The 20,411-nt window shown below is 48.5% G+C and overlaps 1 protein-coding gene across 6 annotated transcripts in view; it reads left to right on the forward strand.

Annotated features, from left to right (window-relative positions):
• znf516 (zinc finger protein 516) overlaps positions 1 to 20,411 on the forward strand; it is a 32,050-nt gene that overhangs the window by 843 nt on the left and 10,796 nt on the right. For 3 of the 6 annotated variants that reach the window (XM_029838437.1, XM_029838433.1, XM_011605373.2), the window contains exons 2-3: positions 6,316 to 6,395; positions 17,588 to 19,756. In XM_029838437.1, the coding sequence (XP_029694297.1) occupies positions 18,034 to 19,756 (1,723 nt within the window). In that variant the 5' untranslated portion in view covers positions 6,316 to 6,395; positions 17,588 to 18,033. Of the gene's footprint in view, positions 1 to 491; positions 1,924 to 6,315; positions 6,396 to 17,587; positions 19,757 to 20,411 lie in introns of those variants that run through there. The other 3 variants (XM_029838434.1, XM_029838436.1, XM_029838435.1) reach the window with 3 other exon arrangements.

Below are 20,411 nucleotides of genomic sequence, written 5' to 3' on the forward strand. Positions count from 1 at the left end.
TCAGAGCGGAGTGGCGTGCGCGTCGGTGAAAGTCGGCGGACCGAGCTTGATTTATAAATATGGAAGTCTGATTAAAGACCTCGTCCTGTCGGTAATCAAGTCAAGACAACAGCCAGAGCAGGAGCGTGCGTCTATGCGTTTCCTGCGGGGCGCCGAGTAGTAACGCGCACCTTTGTTTTTAAAAGCCCCCCACTGGCACTATTTTCTCCAAACTGTTCAGTTATTCAAATGAAGAGAAGAAGAGGGGAACTTTTCCACTGCCCCCCCCCCCCCCATCCCATCTGGGGTCGCTGGTTTCTCGCCACGGCATCAACAAACATTCATGGCAGCAATAAAAGTTGTTTTCAGAGAAGATGGAGAGATTTGTGCGTGTTTTTCATTGGGAGACGCGCGGGGAGGGCTCGGATGAGGGGTCATTACTTTATCGAGACGTGCGCGTATGTGCGCGTTCATAAACCTGACATAACTGCCACTGAGCAAGGCAGGTGCCGGAGTGTCACGAATGCGGGTCTCAATCCGCTGCAAGATCCCCGGTGGGCTTCTCTCAGTTTCTGCTACAATTAAAGCTCCTCGCAGCGCATCTGCATGTGGTGTGTGTGGGCGTGCGTGTGCACGCGCGCGTGAGGGGTCGGGTGTGGAGGAGGGGTTGGGTGATGGGGGATCTCGACGTACCTAACTTTACCCCCCCTCCTCATTTCTTTGCTCTGGATTGATGCACGGCTGCGCCACGGGATGCGACCCTATTGTCATGGTAATGAGATCGGACTACACACAATCCGAACTAATGGGCCTCGCGGCGATTACGCGCAGGTAGAAATGAAACAAAGCTAAAATTAGGCAGAAGACACAGACACATAGTTCCCAAACCGATTATGCTGTCGTGTGGGTGTGCGCGTTTTAATGTGCATTCCAAAAGCGCGTGCAAGAAGGGAGGGGGGGTGTGTGGTGTAGAATCAACAGCCAACTTCGCTGAAACGCAGTGAACGCACCACATGACGAATCAATGCAGAAAACGAAACACAATGGCCCGCATGCCCGCGCGCACGCACATGGACAGGTTTACAGACAACTTTTCTCCCACTTATTTTTTACACCCTCGATCATCCCTCTCTCTCTCTCCCTCTATAGTTCACATCAGGCATTTTTTTTTAGTTGTGCTGCGTTCAAGCGCCCACATTGAGTCCGTTTTTCCTCATTGTAACGGCCTAATCTTATCTGATCAGTCACGCAACAGATCACGTCGCTTAGACTCGAGTGAAACTGGAAAATGACTGTTGGTCGCCATTTTGATCACTCTTAAATCAGAAACTCACACGGGAGAGACGCAAACACGAGAGTTAATGTGTCTTTAATGAATCCGCCTTCACTCAGGTGGCAGAAAATGGGGAACCGTCTGCAAAATCTAAACTCTGAATAAGTTGCTCGTCTACAATTCACGGCCACCTCGAAATAAATCGTATCGCCCGCTCCACACGGCGCCCATTTATGCTTCAAAAGGCGGGGTGGTTAAATTACAATATTTACAAGACGTTAGCCGTCGCTTAACGACCATTACTTTAATGATTGCCACATTTCCGACCACATTTGAAGGCAGCAGTAGCGAAACGATTGGAGACGAGCGAGCGAGAGACAGAGAGAGATAGAGAGAGAGAGGGGGGGGGGGGACCTGTACTGTGCTTCAACACAAGGAGGTCGGAATTCGTCGGACATAATAATTAAAATAACAATTGTTGACGTTTTCGTGCACAGTTGCAGCTCGGGGCGCGATCACTGCTCCGGGATCAGTTGAGTGTCTCCTCTCTTATCGCTGCCGGATCTGGACTCTTTGCATTTGCTTCTTTTTTTTTCTTTCCCTCCCGAGCTGCACCGGTCTCCTCTCATTTCTGTGCGTGTCAGTGTTCGATCGCGGCGCTGGTGAGCCTGGTAAGGAAGTGTGTCATTCTCCTTGTTGTTTGTTATTCCTGCTGCCCCTCCAGCGGAGCAGCCTTTAAAACCCACCGGGAACGGATTCGGAGGCAGAACTGCCCCAGCCGCGGGGGCAGATGAGATGGGGAGGCAATTTTTTGGGGGAACGTTGGGCTGACGCGCTGCAGGGAGCCTTGCGATGCAAATCACATGCAAAATGAAGTTATTTGCCTTTATTTACTGCGATTGTGACGCGTTAGAGGCGAGATTGGGAAGTCCAGGAGCGGTAGTAGGAGCCAGAAAAGTTCCAATTACAGCTACTGGGGGGAGGAGGAGGGGGGGGTGGGGGTAAACTTATTATCAGTTTAATACAGGCTGTCATCAGAGTCCCTGAGGCTGGAGGAGTTATGTAAATAAACACACACACACACACACACAGGCTCCGTGCACACATGTTTAAGAAGGATAATGGATTGAAACTTCAGTTAATGTACAGGTACACACACTCACACACACACACACACACACACACACACACTGTGTTCCTGTTTGGTGATGTAACCTCTGAATTCAGTTGTCTTCCCTTCCTCCCTCCCTCTGTCTCTCTCTCCTCCTTGTTTTGCAGATACAGTATATTTTCCCGTGTCGGGTCACTCACTCACACGTACAGAAAGACACTGGGGGGGTGGGGGTGCACACACAGAGCGTTGTTTTGCAGACAGGATTACGTCGTCTCTGCCCTGTCAGATTTCAGACGACGTGTTTCGTCCGTCTCGTTCCATCAGCGCTGATGACAAACGGTCTTTAAGGGGGGGGGGGCACCTGTTCTGTGGCCCCAGAACATCACCAGAAATAGATCTAAGGAGATACTGGAGCTTTAAATAACAGTGTTTTTTCTATTTAAGTGTTTAATGAAATGGCAGCGTGAGGTCATGCTTGTTTGGTGTTTTAAAGATGGCCGTCTGGTCTTTATTTTAATTAGACAGAGATCACTTGTTGAACGTGTGTGTGTGTGTGTGTGTGTGGGGGGGGGGGGGGTTGCTTTTCTGCCTCTCTTCTTTTCTTATCAGTTTTGGTTTGTCTGCTCCTAAATGCCCCACGTCCACATTTTGGTCAGGTTTGGAGTTTTAGGGGAACGGCCTCGGGAGAGTCCAGCGAGCGCTCGTTGTGTTTGATTTCCTTCCACCGTCGTGCTTCTTTTCAAGCTCTGAATAAACGCATTCTTACGTTCCGCTTTTGTCAATAGGACTGTTTGTCTCTTGCGAGCGGCTTGTGTGCTTACTTTTCCGTCCGCCGCCGCTTATCTCGATCAAACTTCCAGCGCCGGTGCGGCTCTCTGCCCCTTTGAAAGACTCTCCCTCATTTCGCCCCCTCCGCCCTCCATTTTAATTTCCCTCATGGGAGGGAAATTAGCAGTTGGATTATTCCTTCTTTTTTGGGTGCGTGTTCTCCCTACAGAACGTGGAAGTGTTGTATTGGCGTGGTGGAAAACAATGAGGACAAGGCTGGGCTTTGTGGTGGCAGAAATGCATTTTTTAACGCATGTGAATGAATGGCGCCTCACATTCCACAGCAGCAGGCCCTTCGCTGAATGGCAGCTCTAACACGGCTGTTTTCATTACTCATTACTGCCTTGTGCCTTTTAGCCACAGACAGAATCATTTACCTTCCCAATGAGAGGGGCTTCAACGCCGGGGTGGTTTGTTGAGAGGCTGATTTGCACCTTTGTTCTCAGTCGCAGCTGCTTCACGCCGACGTTTCCTCTGCTGCGTCCTGGTTTAAGCGTGCACATTTAAAACCAGTCCTTGAATTAGGTTCTCCTTTTGACATTTATGGCAACTTTTAACTGAGTGTTCAACTTATTTTTGGTGGCTTTTGGTCTGTTTTGGCAGGGGAGAAAAAGACAAGCAAGTCACGCTAAATGTGTAGCCCTAATATTAGAGATGCAGCAAAGTATCAGATACCAGTGTGATAGCGACAGATTTAGCCACGTGGGCTGCCAGTTTTATGCAGAGACAGTATGTATATCTTAAAAAAATCTAGCTAATATAGGCTTTTTGCCAAAATGAGATGAACCTTTGAGGAGTTTTAGCATAAAAGTGTCTAAAAAGACAACTCAAACTTTATTCTAGTGTAGCAACTGTAGCAACTACATTTGCGTAAGGAGTGCCCGGTTGCTAAATTGGCGTTATCATATGTGGTATCAGCTCGTATGACATCTATCTGCTGATATTTTCAGGTCAGTGTTTCTCTCCACGTTTCATTATCTGCTGCATCTGAGCGCCTTCAGTGTTCTGGAAAATGTCAGCGGTCTCAGCGTGCACATCTCCGCGAGACCTCCGGACGGATGAATAGCTGGGTTTTCAAACGGCGACTGCCAAGCGTTAGCATGAGGCGTCTGTTGGTGGTTTCCTGCGCCTCGAGGAATTCGGTTCTGGAAGGGTTCCAGTCCTACATGTGCATAGTTAATGCCACAGATCACAACACCGAACCTGTTTTAAAATACCTGGTTTTGCTGCTATCTGTTTGCGTTTCAGCTAAAGTCGGAAATAGGCGATAACTAATTCTCTCTTTGCTGCTGCTGATCATTTGAATCGCAGATCTGCTGTCTGTTCGTGGTGACGGCATTGATTCCCTGCTGCATGGTGGGGGTTTCCACTCTGAAAGGGCAAGCTCTCTGTGTTAGCCTAGAAACACAGAGCTAACGGGTTAAATTATAAATGAGCCCTCCATGGGAAACTTTCTGCTTCCTTGGAAGGAATTTACCGCTGCCGCTCTCGTCGCGCCTCACGTTTCGGGTGAGCCCAGAAACATTTCTGGTTGCCCCCTTTCTCAAAACTTGGGTAACAGGTGGGTGGCTAAGCCCTCTATATGGGTCACCCCCTCCCCGCATGGATCGATAGAGGCCCCGCAGAGCCAAAGAACCCCGTCCAGGTAGTGAAGTGTGCGCGCTGGTAAATTAGCCCTGCCGAAAATGATACAGAAATGAGAGGATTAAGATAGGAGAGGGGTCGAGCTGGTGGCGGGAACGGGAGGCGCTCGCTGGGGGGATTGAGGCACTGGACCAGCTTAAACTGGAGGGACGGGGGAGGGGGGTGCTAACTGTTTTTGGCAAAGTTATGGTTCATCGTCAGATATCTCACTCGATGGAAATCCGCTTCTCAGACGCAGTTGTGGGAAAGCCCCTCTGACACTCCAAAATCTGGTAAAAAAAAAAGAAGAAGCAATGATTGGCATTTAAAAACAAATAAAACCTCAATGAAAAGAAAAAATATCTATTTACTGCGACTTTGAAAAGTTTTTTTGGGCTGTGCGGGTGACTGTAATAAAGGGATCGGCTGGTATTCGCACATGTCCTGTCATTAAGACCAGTAATAACAGCTGAATGTGGGTGTGGAGAGATCCCTCACTCATCAGCCGGAAGCTTTTTATCCCGATTATATTGTTAAAAACAACCAAGTTTATAAGTGCACATGCCATCCACGTGAATAAATGGAGCGATTCAACTCAGATAAACGTGCGCTAGAACCTTCACTGTTGACCGACTGTTCCAACTTTTATTGGTAATATCAAACAATAATCCAATCAGCTGCAGAAAGGCGCAGAAACGGTCACTTAAATCAGAGGTGGAGCGTGTTGAGAGCAGGGAAATCATTGGGGTCGGGTATCGACCCAATTTATCAGCGCCTGCGGCGCGGCCGCTAGCCTTTCAGCCCCTCTTTCAACGCAAAGATTTAGCAAACCACATGTTTAAGGCGCGGAACCAGAAACTGTCAGGCCAGTTCTGACAGAACAACTCAACACACACACACACACACACACACACACACACACCAGGGTGGCCGTCACCATTAGCAGCTCTTGTCAGGTCTAGCTGACATGGTGATCATAGTTACTAGATTCCTGCCGCAGAACAGGCGCTTGGCATTGTTGCCGCGATTGCTGCGGGATTAAAGAGAAGAGGAATAAGCTTAGCTGGGAGAAGCAGCCCAGGGAACCACGTGGCCGCGGTCGGGGATGGAGGCAGGGAGCCGCCGGGGAAGGAACGGCGCTCTTTGTCCGAGCCCAGATGTCACTATAGTAGACTGCCGTTATTGATCCGCTGCTGCCTGCACACACACGCACATGCACACACTCCAGCCTTAATGAGATAGCACCAAAAAAGGCCTTTAAAAAAAGGTAATACCGTCAGTTCTTTCACAAAAACTACATTACCCAGCAGCTTAATGCACCTTTTCTTTCACCGATGCCGCACATTGTTTTAATAATTATTTGTCCACCACAGAGGTGGCTCGGATCAGTTTATTCCATGGCTTTGTTATAAAGCTGTTTTTTCCGTGTCTTGGTTCTCTGCGGCCTCCCTTATACGCGTCGGGCCACACTGACTGTGTGTGTGTGTGTGTTTTGCAGGGGTGATGGCCGGCTCGGCAGGGAGGGGAGGCAGCACCCAAACTTAATCCAAACTCACAGCAGCCCGGAGGGCATTAAGGGTGAGTGGGGGATGGGCGGACTGTTTCCCCGAGTAGAGAGGCTCCATTTCCTTTGATTTCAACCTTCTCTTCTAGTTAATGAATGAATGGAAACAAAAGAGGTGGATTTATATTTTAAAGGTTTAAGTTAAGGGTTTTTTTAATGGTTCTTTGTGTGGGCAGCTGTGTTCACAGCAGATTCAGAATGGAAAAAGAGAAGTCTTGTCATCCCTGTTTCACAAACAGATGTGCTAAGAGCTCCTGAGAAATACAGGGGAACAAATGAAAAACACCAGAAAAACACTTAAGTGACAAATTCACACCTTTCTTCTCCTTTCACGATGATTTTTTTTTTTTTTACATATGCCCCCTTCACAAAGCAACACTGAATATTCAAAACCAAAACTCCAAAGTTGAAAGGCTCATCTCTACAGCTCCTAGTGTCTGTAAGTGGTACTGCCGCGGCTGGCCTACTTTGAAAGAGAACGGCACAAACGGTCGGTCTCCACTTCCTCTCTGCTTAAAACCAGTCCTGCAGATGATTGTTGCCATCGTGGTCGGCTCCTCCTGCTTCGTTGCTTCCTTCGGTTTTCTCGAAATAATCACAAAAAGTAAGGCTCGTTCTTCGAGTTTTAGTGTGTTTCCACACTAAAAAGGCAACCCGTGTGTGTGTGTGTGTGTCTGTGTGGGGTCGGCACAGACTGGAGCCCAGTTATGTTGCATGTCTGATCAACTCAGGCAGACAAGCTGGAAATGTCTGCAGGCTACTGCAGCTAATCATTCAGCCCAACGAGGAAGTGATCGTTAGCCGTTGATGTCAGCCTAACCTTGTCGTGAAGCCAATCTGCCAGTGTTTGAGTGCACGCACGAGCGTGCCGGGGACGGCGGCCTGATTCATGCCGCCCAAAAACATCAAATAAAAGTCATTACTTTTTAAATAAGGGGGCCTTCTGAGCGGCGCCTGTTATCGACATCCCCGCCTGTCGCTACTGTTTTGTCCTTTTTGGGAGACGAGACATTTCTGCTCCAGCAGACCCTCACTTGGAGGACAGGAGGACAGGTCGGCTCTGCCCGCTGCCCGTGAGAGGCCAGTTCTGCCCAGTATAAAACACGGCTATCAGGACTGGACGGGCTTCAGGGTTACTGAGGACAGAGGTGAGAGGGGGAGTGGGGGGTCGCCCAGGGGCTAATGAGCTCACCCCCGAGTCCACATGTGGATCAGAGGCAGAGTGGAACTCCGAGCATGCCTGTAGGATGAGTCTGCAGCAGACGGGTGCAGGTTGCAGCTGTTCCCTCCCCAGAGGAAGGAAAGAGAGCAAAGGAACGCCTTGATGGGGCGCTGCGTCCTGAAAGCCAGAGCTGACGGCAGAGGTTAGGTTCCTTTGGCTGAAGCGGCTGTTTAACAAAATGGACGGCCACATAGTGGACGCGCCACCTTGTCTGGTGGGGGGGGTGGAGAGAGCGCGCATGGATGCACTCGCAGATGTTGGAGCTGGTCGGGATGGTGGAGCGTCGGTGGTGGAAGCCTCCAACGCGGCTGCGCTCCCCTCTGAGGAGGGGGCTGCTGCTGTATTTATGCAGACTCGTTAGGATTTCCCAGCATCACGATGCAGTGGGGCACGTTCACACGTGCACGTGTGAGAGTGGCTTTGGTGGACGGGCAGCAGACATAAAGGATGCACCAAAGTGAGGTTGTTTGGCCCAGTTTGGGGGCTTTTCTGCCCCCATCGGGGCTCTTTGTCTTTACGTTCTGTTTCCTGGGTTCAATTACAGGCTGTCTGTCTGTCTGTCTGTCTGTCTGTTGCTCGGGGCCTTACAGTCAGAGGAGGGCACCAAAGACAGGGAGCTTTTGAGTGCTCCCCCCACCTTTACACCCCACATCTACCACCGGCAGGAGCACCTTTTTCCCAGAGCCTCTTGATGTTCTGTAAAGACTCCCCAGCAGACCTGCACTCCCCCCTGCAGCTGCCCCCCCGGCCCACATTGTATCCAGATGTGAGGAGGATAGTAAGAGCCGAGGCCTCGAGTGGCTCCGTCCTCCATCCTCAACCTCAGACGTGACCTGCACCCCTCCAGAAAAGAGCAGGTTGTCCAGGTTATTACAGCCCCAGAATAAGACGGGGCACAACACCCATAATCTGCAACTGTTCTCCCTTCACGTTTGTTTGGGTTCAAGGTTTTGGTTCGGCTCGGATGTTTTCCTCCGTCACTCGCCTCTTGTGTAACTAAATCCACGATCTAAAGATGAAAATCTGCTGCTCTTGAGGCCGGCTGGCTGTGATCATTTAATCCCTGGTCGCAGAACTCTATTTAAAGAATATAGCCTCTAATCCCATCAGATTATACCTGTGCAAGTCCACAAAATCACGTAATTAATGGACTTAAAAGAGGCCATAAAGGCCAGTCTCCCAACCCACAACAATCGGTGGCAGTAATGGATTTGTTTTCCTTAAATCTACTGGAGAACATCCTGAATTTTTCCTGGGAAAATGGAAAACAGGCATTGTTTTCTTTTCCAAAATTTACACTATGAGGACCTCGGGTGACACAAATCTTTGCTGCTCTGTCTATTTCTACAAGATAAAACAATCGCTGAGGGCCTCATATGTCCCACCAGTTTGCTCCGAGGCTGGAAACAAACAACCGTTAGCTTGCGGCTGCGAATAGCAAACATGGCTACTGAATCTTGGAAAACTCGCTAAATTATTCCTTATTCTTTATTTGTTTCAGGTGAATTATAAGAAACACATGATTTTGCAGCAGGGCGGGGAATATAATCAGTTAAAATGTCCAATTTTTTCTTGGGGCAGCCCAGCTATTAACTACATTAGCGCTGCCTGCTAACGTCATGACCAGTTAAAGGTTTGCTGGTGGAACTCCTCCTGATACTTTTTGTAATAAATCTGTCCACCAATGATGTGGGTGCTTAATCCGCTGTCACCTTTTAAGGCCTGTTGTGTGTTAGCGGTAGCTCGTTGTCTGGCTGGTATAATGGCTGTTTGCTCCTTGCTGTTGAAGGTAGCTCCCTCAGGAGGCATCCAGTCTCTCTGGGGAGATCTGCGCAAACACCGCAGATTGATGCAACATTTGCTCTCTCTTTGTTTGTGCTTGTGACTTAAATGAGAGGAAAACGGAGCTACCTCTCAGCAGAAATGAGCACAATTGTGAAAAGAAGACTAACTATATATCAGTTTCTGACGCTGCATTCAGGGGCCTGTTAAAGAACTTACACACTAGCATCTCAGCTCTGAGGAACATTTGCCAGCACAGAAATTGCATACATGCTCGATTAAGATCTAATAACACACAATATTGCAGACATTAAAATAATGCCGCTTTCCAAATAGGTGTCTTTTTTGAGTGTCATTAACCGCATGCTCATTAACCGTTTTAAGTTTAAATCCTTTAAAGAAGCAGGTGACATTGAATCTAAGGCTTCATGATCATATTTGGGACAGTTCCAGGATCCCAGTCACACGATGTTGCCTGTTACCGGGCAGCTTGTCAGTCTGACACCTCTGCCTCCTCCGATGGTTCCAGATGTCCATCAGCAGCCCAGCGTTTGCTACCTGAGGTTTTTGAACGGGGGAGTTGAGAAAAGGCTACTGACAAGCAGGTCATGAGGAGGAAAGTCCAAAATGTAGTGTTCTATCTCTTTACAACAAATATATCTTTCTGTAATCCTAATCTAGTCACGTGCCTGGTGTATTCTCCCGTGCGCACAACCTGCTCTTCTCTCTGCGTCAGTCTCTCCGGGCCCCCCTCTCAGTCAGCTCCCATTATCCCAATCCATCCCCTGCCATGACACTACACCGCTATTTACCACTTATCACCCCTCCGCTGCCCTCCCTCTCATTATTTGCCCCACCGCTTTCATTTTCTTGTCATCGTCTTCCTCTCCTCAGCTGCTCTTGTTCTCCTCCTCCGGTCTTTGGCTTGTTGTGCTTTATTTTCCACTCGGTGGGTTAACAAGATGGCTTGATTTCATCAATGCGAATCAGTCAGCCTGACAAGACGTGACCCAGATGAGAGTACTTTTTCTTACGCTGCCATCCATCACGACCGCATACGCGTTCACTCACGGTGATGCCCGTCAGCTTGCGTATAAGAGAAATGTGTCATCTAGCTTTGCTGGGCCCATTTTCTCTCCCTCCCTGGAAGACAGTGGTGTGTCTGCAAAAAGCATTTGTTATTGGCTTTAGCAGCTTCAGTTGCTGTGTGATTCTTTTTTTATTAGCATGTATGATGATAAAATCCTGGACAGATGTTTGAGGGCACGCAAACACACACACACACACACACGCACTGCTTTCATTGTGACAACCACCATGGACAATCGTTTCCACAGTTTTGTATTTTCCGACCAACCATCAGGCCTAAATTCCTAACCATAATATGCACAGAGTTCGAACCTTAATCCTAACACAAAGTATGAGGACCCTCAAACTGCACATTGAGGTTTTAAGGACAAAATGTCCTCACTTCCCCATCATGTCCTCACTTTGCACATGAAATATCTATTGTGGTCCTCACTATGTAACAAGAACAAGAACACAGACACACACACACACACAGCCATTCTGAATATTCCCCTGGGACCCATGATCGTCAATAACGACTTCACAGTGTTCTTATTGAACTTTGTGTATGACAGTCATATTTCCATAATAATCCCAGAGGGACTGCAAACACGATCCTAAACTCAACGGCCCCTCATATTAGTGAATCAAAAAGATATTTTGCTTTATTTACCTTAATTTAAAATCTGCTCACTGACTGGCCTTTGTTGTTTCAAGTGTTATACAATGGAGCTATAATTGCTTGTTATGCTAACCTGAGCTCACATTCTTTTTTATTACATTTCATAAAAGAGTTTTGGTTTTAAAAATGTTGTTTTTTCACTTTCCGTTTCAGACTTTGCTCTCATTTAACTGTGGTTTCAGAGCTGTTTTTAGGGTTTCTTCAGAAATGTGAAATTTATAACTATCACAAAACGGCAGCAAACCAAAACAGCCAATGCTAATCTTGTCTGATCAATTCGACATTTTCAGGTGACATTTAGCTTTATTTACACTGAATAGCCTGTGAAGTCTGATTTGTCAACCTGGCAGTGAGTGAGAGGGTGGTTGAGTGTGCGATTGTGTGCGTTTCACCTGGCCTAGATAATCTCTCCTCAAACTCCATTTTTATCTGATGCTATGTTGAATGGTGCTTTTTCCTCTGAATAGGCTGGACTTTGTCTGCTCTCCGTGTGCTGTGTATCGGAGATAAGACTCTAAATCGAAGCACTGAAAGCAAATTATAGTGATTGAATGTGCAACATTTGGGAATGTTAAGCATATTGTCCTGGACGCTGTTACAGTGATGTAACAGCGTCCAGGATTATTTCAGTTTTGGATTAAAAGGTAACGAGTACATTTAAAGTAAATCTTGGACCAGGCGATGGTTTGAGTGCAGCCCCCAGATAGGGAATTTGATTTTACCTACAGGTTATTTTGTTCAGAGATGTGATTTTCTGTTTTTTTATTTATTTTTTACAGAGTCTTTATTTATTTATTTACTTTTTTGTTGGCTTGTGTGTTTGAGCAGCATGTGAGCCGTCTCTCAAAAACAACTGCTTTTCAGAGCCCACACATTCTCTCTGTAGTAGAGCCATCAGGAGATTTCTGTGGAAGCCCTCCCATCCTGCCTGCCAGCATGAGTGTGTGTGTGTGTGTGTGTGCGTGTGTGTGTGTGTGTGTGTGCGTGTGTGTGTGTGTGTGTGTGTGTGTGTGTGTGCAGGCGGTAAAGAAGAGTTAAAAGGCAGATTTGCTGCCCTGTTCTTCCCCTGACGACTCGTGCGGGATGCGTTCTTGAGAATTTGCCTGGAGGTAGCGACGAGTTGAAAATACGGTGGATATCAAATGGCTTCAAAAACAAATAAGCAACTAAATGAGCTGTGAAAAGTACCGTGAAGAGGCCACGCATGTGTTCAAGAGCTGATTTAGATCAGCAATTACAGAACAATTGACTGACAGGCGTGATGTATCATCTGTTGCCTTTCAAGCGATTTCCATCCTCATTGCTCTCGTTCGACATCATCGCTCGTCTCCCAACAGCCTAAACCCTGCGTGGTTGTGTTCATTAGAGCTTCCGTCATTGTATTTATAGCTAAATGATCCGGAACTGCTCCCACTGGCAAATGACATCATCTTTTTTAGCTCTTGTTGAAAAACCTGGAAGAACTAGTAGTGTAACACTCCGCACCAGCAGGGGGCAGTGGCCTCTATCGTTGAGTGATAAATCTAGTGTAAATGTCAAAGCCAGGCTTCAGAGACGGGCCTCATTTTTATGTTATTAATGTTTAAAGTGGCAAAGACTTAAATGACTGAATGAAACTTATTTAATTAAGAGGCTGTCTCCACGCCTGTATACACTACTCCAAATGTCCAACGTCAGCCTAAAGAGCCTTTTGGCTGGTCGTTCACCAAAACTCCGTTCCATCACAATGCCCACTGGTGAAAACCCGCTCATCGGCGGGGTCATCTGGGCGGAACGAAACTCTTTTATCGGGAAGTGTGACAGTGTGAGAGAGCGGCGGCCGGGCTTCGTGGTCAGCGTCGTAATTACACTTCAGGGAGACTGATTTGGGTTCATCTGAAGAGGTTGCACAGATTGCAGATGAAGGGAGGAGCGCAGAAGCGAAGGGAAATAAGAGAGGAGGGGGAAGAGAGTTGGGAGCGAAGCTAAAACCAAACATTGTCTCCACCGCAGCGTTAAAAAGGTCAGTCTCCTGAATGAAACGCCAACAGGTTGAGTTAGTGCTCACATTTAACGCCTCCCTCCACACTCAATCGTCATGCTTCTAATTTGAAAGAGAGGGGAAAAAAAAGGACGAGAACATAATCAAAGGGACGTTTAGATCACGCAGTGACGGTTTGGTGCGTGTTTGTGTGGAATCGCTGCTGTGGAACTTTGAGAACAGGAGCACCCAGGGGTTAACAAGCGGTGTGAGAAAAACTTGGTGGGGGTGGGGAGCCATGGGGCTGGAAACACACACACACACACACACACACACACACACACACACACGCACACACACATGCATGAGTTCCCAGAGGAAGTTGTAGATGATGGAAACAGGCAGGTCTTGTCGGCTTTTAACCGGGCTAGAACCACAGCAGCGGGTCAGCGAATGCACCGTTTCGATGGGTGAAATGTGCAGGCAAACGTTTTCAGGGCGTTTACGATCAGTTGGATACACTTAGCAATTCAGAGTTATATTATGGTCTGTGAGAACAGCCGGGGTACTCCTGACCCACAGACTAGCATGTATGGTCACCCAAAATGTGACATGACAGTATTGACCCAAACACCTGCCATTTCCTTTACACACACACACACACACACACACACACACACACACACACACACAAGCTCAGTGGACTCTTTTCAATCCAAATGGGCTTCTCACGCAAATAAAGTAGGCAGGCAAGATCCCCTCTCGGCCTATTTATCTAACGGGGGCTGGGGTGGGGGACAGACAGCAGAGACCACGTCTATTGTTCTGGCAATGTTTAAGAGTTGGGGGGGGGGGGGGTCAGGGATGGAATGGGAATCAGAGATGTTGACAATACCACGTAGCCCCCCACTGCTCCTCCCGCATGTGAGGCTGAGCCGCTCTGACAGACCGGACCCCGACTCCAGCAACACCAACATACAGTAACTCTGCCAGACTTTCCCGTCCCAGATCGACTGGCCCTGGATCCAGCAGCCTCATGATGAGAGTTTGGGGGGGGGGGGGCAACCAGACTTGGGCTGGAGTTAATGTGTGAAGCTGGAGTCGTTGTTCACTTTGACACACACCGCAATTGGAATCGCAGCAACCGCGCAGCATCTGCGCAGAGCTCTTCCCATCCCGTCCTCACAGAAGGAAATAGCTGGGGGTCGGTCCTGGAGGTGCATGTTGGCTGATATCGTTTTTGTCTCACTGATAAGAGGTTCCATGTGGACATACGGTGGAAAGATGGAGACATTTCAGTCTGTTTTCTAACTGAAGATTTATTGTCTGTTATGATTTAGGATATAAGTGCATCTATTTCACCAGAGATTCTCTCCCACAGCTGACACACTAGCAAACAGCTCATGGGTGTGTGTGCGTGTGCACGCACGTGCGTGTGTGTCCAGCTGTGCGCCTCTCCCTCTCTCTCTCTCTTTCTTTGCCTCTCTGTCTCTCTCCCCACAGCTCAGTGTTAGTGCAAAAGCAGTTTGTTCATAATGGATTATTGATTAGTCTGAGAATACTCTGGCTATGGTGTGTGTGTGTGTGTGTGTGTGTGTTTGCATAAGTCTACATATATCCCCTCTGTCCTACTTTTGAGAACTGAATGTCTCCTCTTTGTGAGCAATGCACACAGGATAGCGGGAGTTTTGTAAAGTGCTCTCTGTATATTGTGCTCCATGAAGCAGCAAGTGTGTGTGTGTGTGTGTGTGTGTGTGTGTGTGTGTGTGTGTCCATGTCCCGCTATAGATTTGAAGCTCTCAATGCTGCCTGTATGCAGAGGTGCAAAAAGGCCGGCCACTTACAGACCTTAAAAAGATGTGTGCAGTCATTAAAAGCAGCCTGTTATACATCTCGATCCTGCATGCATGTATGAGCTGGTGTGTTGTGCATCCACACAAGAAGTTCTCTCTTCACCCCCCCTCCCCCCCAACTCCCCCAACATCTCGGCTGTGTGTTTTCTCTTCAGCTCAAATGCTGAGTTGTGTGGGAGGGAAAAAGGATCCCATCAGGGCTGAAGGATGTCCCACAGAGGAAGGACCTGCAGTTATTATCAATGATAATGATTAGGTGCCCCCCCCTCCCCCCCGGGTGCAGTAGATGTGTGTCATCTAACATGATTGGTATGATCAAGATGCTGCCTGGCGAGATGACGATGTCCTCTGTCATTAGGAACAAAACCTTTGTGTCACAGCAGGTTATCGTTGCTCCAAACGTTGCGCCTCTAGGGGGCGCATGTGAGCAGACTGCCTAAAGGACCGACCTCGGAAACGTTCTAGAAGTGGACCTCCAGCCTTTGAGGAACAGAGATAGAAAAGACTGGATGTCCTCCTTGTTTTGGACCTGAGACGTTAGGCCAGAATAAAAGAGGAAGCGGCCTTGACTTGCTTGTGGCGACTCATAATATCCACTAAAAGCGATCCAAAAGTATCCACGAATGCCCCCGTCAGACCCGTAAGGTCCTCAGAGATGGAAAAATGCATTGTTCTCCCAAAACACTACACTACATCATTGTAATTTCAGCCTCACGCTACTCAATCCACACGTTTGGGATGCATATCAGTGAGAGACGGCAGGTTTGCTGGCTAGAGAAGGTCAACGACAGTGGAGATTTATCTAAGGGGACTCTGGTCACCTTGAGGAGACACAGTTTAGCCTTCCTGTCCTGCCGTGTTAGCCTTTAGCAGAGCTCTCTTTTCCTTTTTGATGACTTTGCTGATGGTTCATTTTGTGTGTCTCTCACCCCCCTTAAGCCATTTTTTTGCCTGTATAGTGAGGAGGCCGCATTGTTTCCCTTCTGGGGGATAATCTCATTACATTTCAATTTGCACATGTGACTGTCTGCTGGATGACAGGCTTACTCTGGAATATAGGCTCAGCTCCCTCCTCGATCCACCCGTCCCTCCCAGCGGACCCGCGTTCATTTAATGGGAAATAAGGTTATCCGTCCGTTTTTAACACCAGAACTGGAAGAACATCGGCAAGCCAGTAATGAGCAGCGACAGGAAGTTGTAAATGGGCGTCAGTGGGCGGACAGAGGTGAATCACGTTTACGCGTTTTTGCTCTATTTCCTCCCCAAGTTTATTTAATTCCATTTTGAACGTGAAAACAGACAAATCTCCCTGTGGTTTTGGTTGGGCACCGCCACGACCTTCTGAGCACTCACATCCACAAACCGCCATTGTGTTTTTTTTTAATGGGAACTAGGATAGCTTAACTGGAACCGATTTTTCCGGGACCACTAATTTGGGTTGGATCGGTGGCTCTTGTGCCAGGTAGTCGTTTTCAGCGGGAGGCTGGAAGATAAATGATTGTTCTTGCACTAACTTCCCTCCTCCACCACCTTATCCTCTTATGATTATGATCAATTATCCACTTATAATTAGAGGCTGGCAGTAACTCCGTTCATGGGCTCCGGCACTTCATATTAAAGCCCGTAATAACGCTGTCACTCACTTTTCATGTAGTTCACGCTCTGGCGCTTCAGCAGCCGCTCAGATTGCAATAAAATTCAATTGTTTTTACCTTGTAGAAATTATACCATGGCAGATTTTTAAAAAAAAGCAGCTTCTGCTATAACAGTAGTGAAAATAGTGTCTGTTTCCTCCCATCACGCTCCACTTCTTTGCCTTTCCTTGCATTTCTTTTCTTTTCTTTTCTTTTTTTTTCTTTGCAAACTTGCTTTTGAGAAAGTCAACTGTCTCAAGAGCCGCTTCCTGTTGTGTGCTTTAGATCCTGGTCATGTGACTGTGTCAGTCGAGGCGGCCCGCGAGGCCAGCGTGGGGAGGGAGTTTGGTTTCACTGCTGATCTTGCTGATGTGATCGCAGCCCCCGCACCCCCCACCCCCCCCCACACCGATTGTGTAAAGTGTCAACTCAGCCATTGTGGAGTCCGACACCTCATGCCCCGCACAACACACACACACACACACACACACACACACACTAGTACTTGTATCTTTGTGAGGACTTCCATTGACATAGTGCATTCCCCAGCCCCTTACTATACCCATCACAACTAAATGCCCCACTGTAAGCCCTTCTGACCCAGACCTACAACCCAGTCCTAACCTTAACATCAGAACCAAGTCTCAAACACCTCAAACAGCCTTTTGAAATAGTGAGGACCAGCTAAAATGTCCTTGCGCCCTGAAAATGTCCTTGCATCGCATGTACAAGAACACAACATGCGCGCGCGCACACACACACACACACACACACACACAGATCAGAGATAAATATGATCCAGGAATATCATCTACAAATAATAGACCGATGTCTTTGTGCCTTAGAATTGAGGGATATAAATATATATGTGTAAGACACACTGTAGGAGGATGCGTATGTTTTGATTCTGTGTCAGGTGTGTGAAATCTTTTGGGTCATTTTTATTGCTTTGCCAATTCAAGGTCTCTTTCAAACCCTCACACTCTCCCTCTCTCCCTTTTTCAGGTGAATACAGCAGTGACTGGTGTGTACTGGTTGGACTGGGAACAGCCAGGATGCTTCAGAATTGAGGATTACTCTCAAGACGCGCCACAAAAAGGGGCTGGAACTGAGCGCAGCCACGCCGCAGAAACTTTACAACTCCAGCTGTAAAGTTGGCACTTTACTACCCGTGCATGAACATTAAAGAGGCATATATTTATCTTTACGGTACCAGCCTGCACATATTTTGACTCGCCGCCGACGCCATTAAGACGGATAGATGGCGCTGCTCCAAGTAACTGGATGGTGATAAATGAGGACTCGGCGTAATTTCTACATGATTGAAGGCAGATAATATTTTAGCAGGTTGGCAGAAGCGGGCGACTTGATGTGCAGCAGCAGATAGCAGGCATTTCAGGACTTGGTGAACTTGTCAGAGGTCATATAGAGGACGCCGTTAAATCCATACGATGAATCCCAGAGACAGTGTGGGCATCATAAAAACTCAGGAGGAAGCTCAGAAGGAACCACTGGTGGAGGGCGAGGATGACAAAATCCCCGGGACGTACGACTGCAACATCTGCGGGCGCAGTTTCCCGTTCCTCAGCTCCCTGTCGCAGCATATGAGGCGCCACACGGGGGTGCGTCCGTACAAGTGCCCCTACTGTGACCACAGGGCTTCTCAGAAGGGAAACCTCAAAGTTCACATCCGCAGCCACAAACTAGGCACGCTCTCCAGCTACCACTCCAATGACGACGAGGAGGGCGGGGCGGAGGAGGAAATGAGCGTGTCCGAGGGTCTCGATGGAGGTACGAGTCCGACCAAAAGCAGTTCTGCCTGTAACAGGATGATCAACGGGGACGTGAGCGAGGAGACCCGGAGGAAGCTGCCCGGGAGGAGCATGAAACGAGAGAAGTCTTTCACGGACCAGAGGCCTTTCTGCTGCCGCCTGTGCGGCTTCGAGGCCCAGCGGGAAGACCAACTGCTCAGCCATATTGAAAAGGTTCACATCACCGCCGACATCGAGGAGGACGCCGCCGTTAAAGAAGAGGCGGTGATGGACCCCAACCCCCTCCAGCCACCAACCGATGGGACGTTCCCATGCGAGACCTGCGGCCAGGTCTTTACCCAGGCCTGGTTCCTGAAGTCACACATGAAGAAACACGCAGGGATCCTGGACCACTGCTGTCGCATTTGCGGGCGCCGTTTCCGGGAGGCGTGGTTTCTGAAGTCACACATGAAAACGCACAACACCAGGTCACGGTCGCGCTCTAAAGGCGACATGGCTGAGCCTCCGGCGACCATCAACGACGTAGCACAGGAACCGGACGCCACCACCGGGTCCGTCACGTCACCCTATCAGATGTGCTCCAAATGTGGGAACCTGTTCTACAACAGGGAAAGTCTGAGGGCCCACGAGAAGGTCCACAGTCTGAACTATGGCAAGAAGCTGCAGAGCGGAATACCTGATGACGAAGGCTCGCCGGCTGCCAAGAGACGTTTTATGGAATACTTGAACCTCCAGCCTGTTGAGGAGAAGATGGCGGATGATGATGAGTGTGAGGAGAAGACGTCTGGTCAAAGAATTCCAGAGCTGGATCCCATTTGCAGCTACCAGGCCTGGCAATTAGCAACGAAAGGAAAGGTTGTGGAACCGCTGGAACCCAGTTACAAGGCTTCTTATGAGGGGGAAGGTATGGAGGAGGAGGCTTTCGCTGGAGCCGCCGTGGTTTTCGAGAAGGAAAGCAGCCGCTTTGTCCTGCAAGGTCAAGAGAAGCGCAGCTCAGGGCGACGAAGTAGCTCCGGTTTGGGAGGCCTGGCATCTTCAGGAGAGCGGACACCAGAGAGCCTGAGCGACTCGGAGTACCGGCCCTCGTCCCGCCAGGAAAGACGGCGGTCGTCGCAGTCGCAGGCGCTCTCCAAGTCTAACGAGTGTTTTGAGTGCGGGAAGGTGTTCCGCAGCCGCCACCAGATGATTGTCCACCAGCGGGTCCACAGAAGAGACGGAGGGAGACCCTCCGTCGAATACAAGGAGAGAACGTCAAGGGACGACCGATGGGGCTCCACCAGTGACCCTGAGTCAGGCTCCCACAGTCGGCCCAGCACGCCAGGGTACGGCGACTCTCCGCCCGCATCCACCCTGGGGGATCAGGCCTCCGAGATGGGCACCGCAAAGTCTGCAGAGATTGCAGGTTTGTTGAAAGCAGTGTTTGGAAAATGGCTTTCAAGAGAGTTTGAGGAGCTGTTTTTCTTTTTTCTCAGCACTCTAAGGACACAGAGGGTTTTTAGATCTGAAATTCTCAGGTTTTTTTGTAAATATGAGATCATGAAATGAGCCTCGCAAATGTTCTGCTTTTCATCTCGAAGTGGGCACTAGAGCCACCACGTGGTCAAACGAAGAATTACACCCGCAACAACTCAGACAATATTAGAAAAGAATGACAATATTACTAATTGTGTTCAACAGCCATTATGCAGTGGTAACATTCAGTAGACACCCATCCAGATGGTTTGTATCACAGAACACCAGAGTTAATGTTTAGCTGGAACTCCTCTGTCAGTGACATGTTAGCTGTGGAAAGGGCATTTTTGGAATACCTACCATTTTTTTCACCTCTACAACCAATAAACAGAGCTGAGGCTCAAAGGAAGGGGCGGCCATGTAAAATACTTGCCACTGTCAGAATATGGCAAAAGGAGGATTCCTCCTGCATTTAGCAAACTCACATTTGTAGGTTGAAGTGCAGAACTGTAATGATTGCTTCCATTCCTTCCTGTTAGGGCAGACTTTTCAAAAATAGCCACATTTCTTCAGGCCTGATCAAGCTGTGTGCTATTTCAGTTCTT

The sequence above is a fragment of the Takifugu rubripes genome, chromosome 7, assembly GCF_901000725.2.
Source record: "Takifugu rubripes chromosome 7, fTakRub1.2, whole genome shotgun sequence".
NCBI lineage: Eukaryota > Metazoa > Chordata > Actinopteri > Tetraodontiformes > Tetraodontidae > Takifugu > Takifugu rubripes.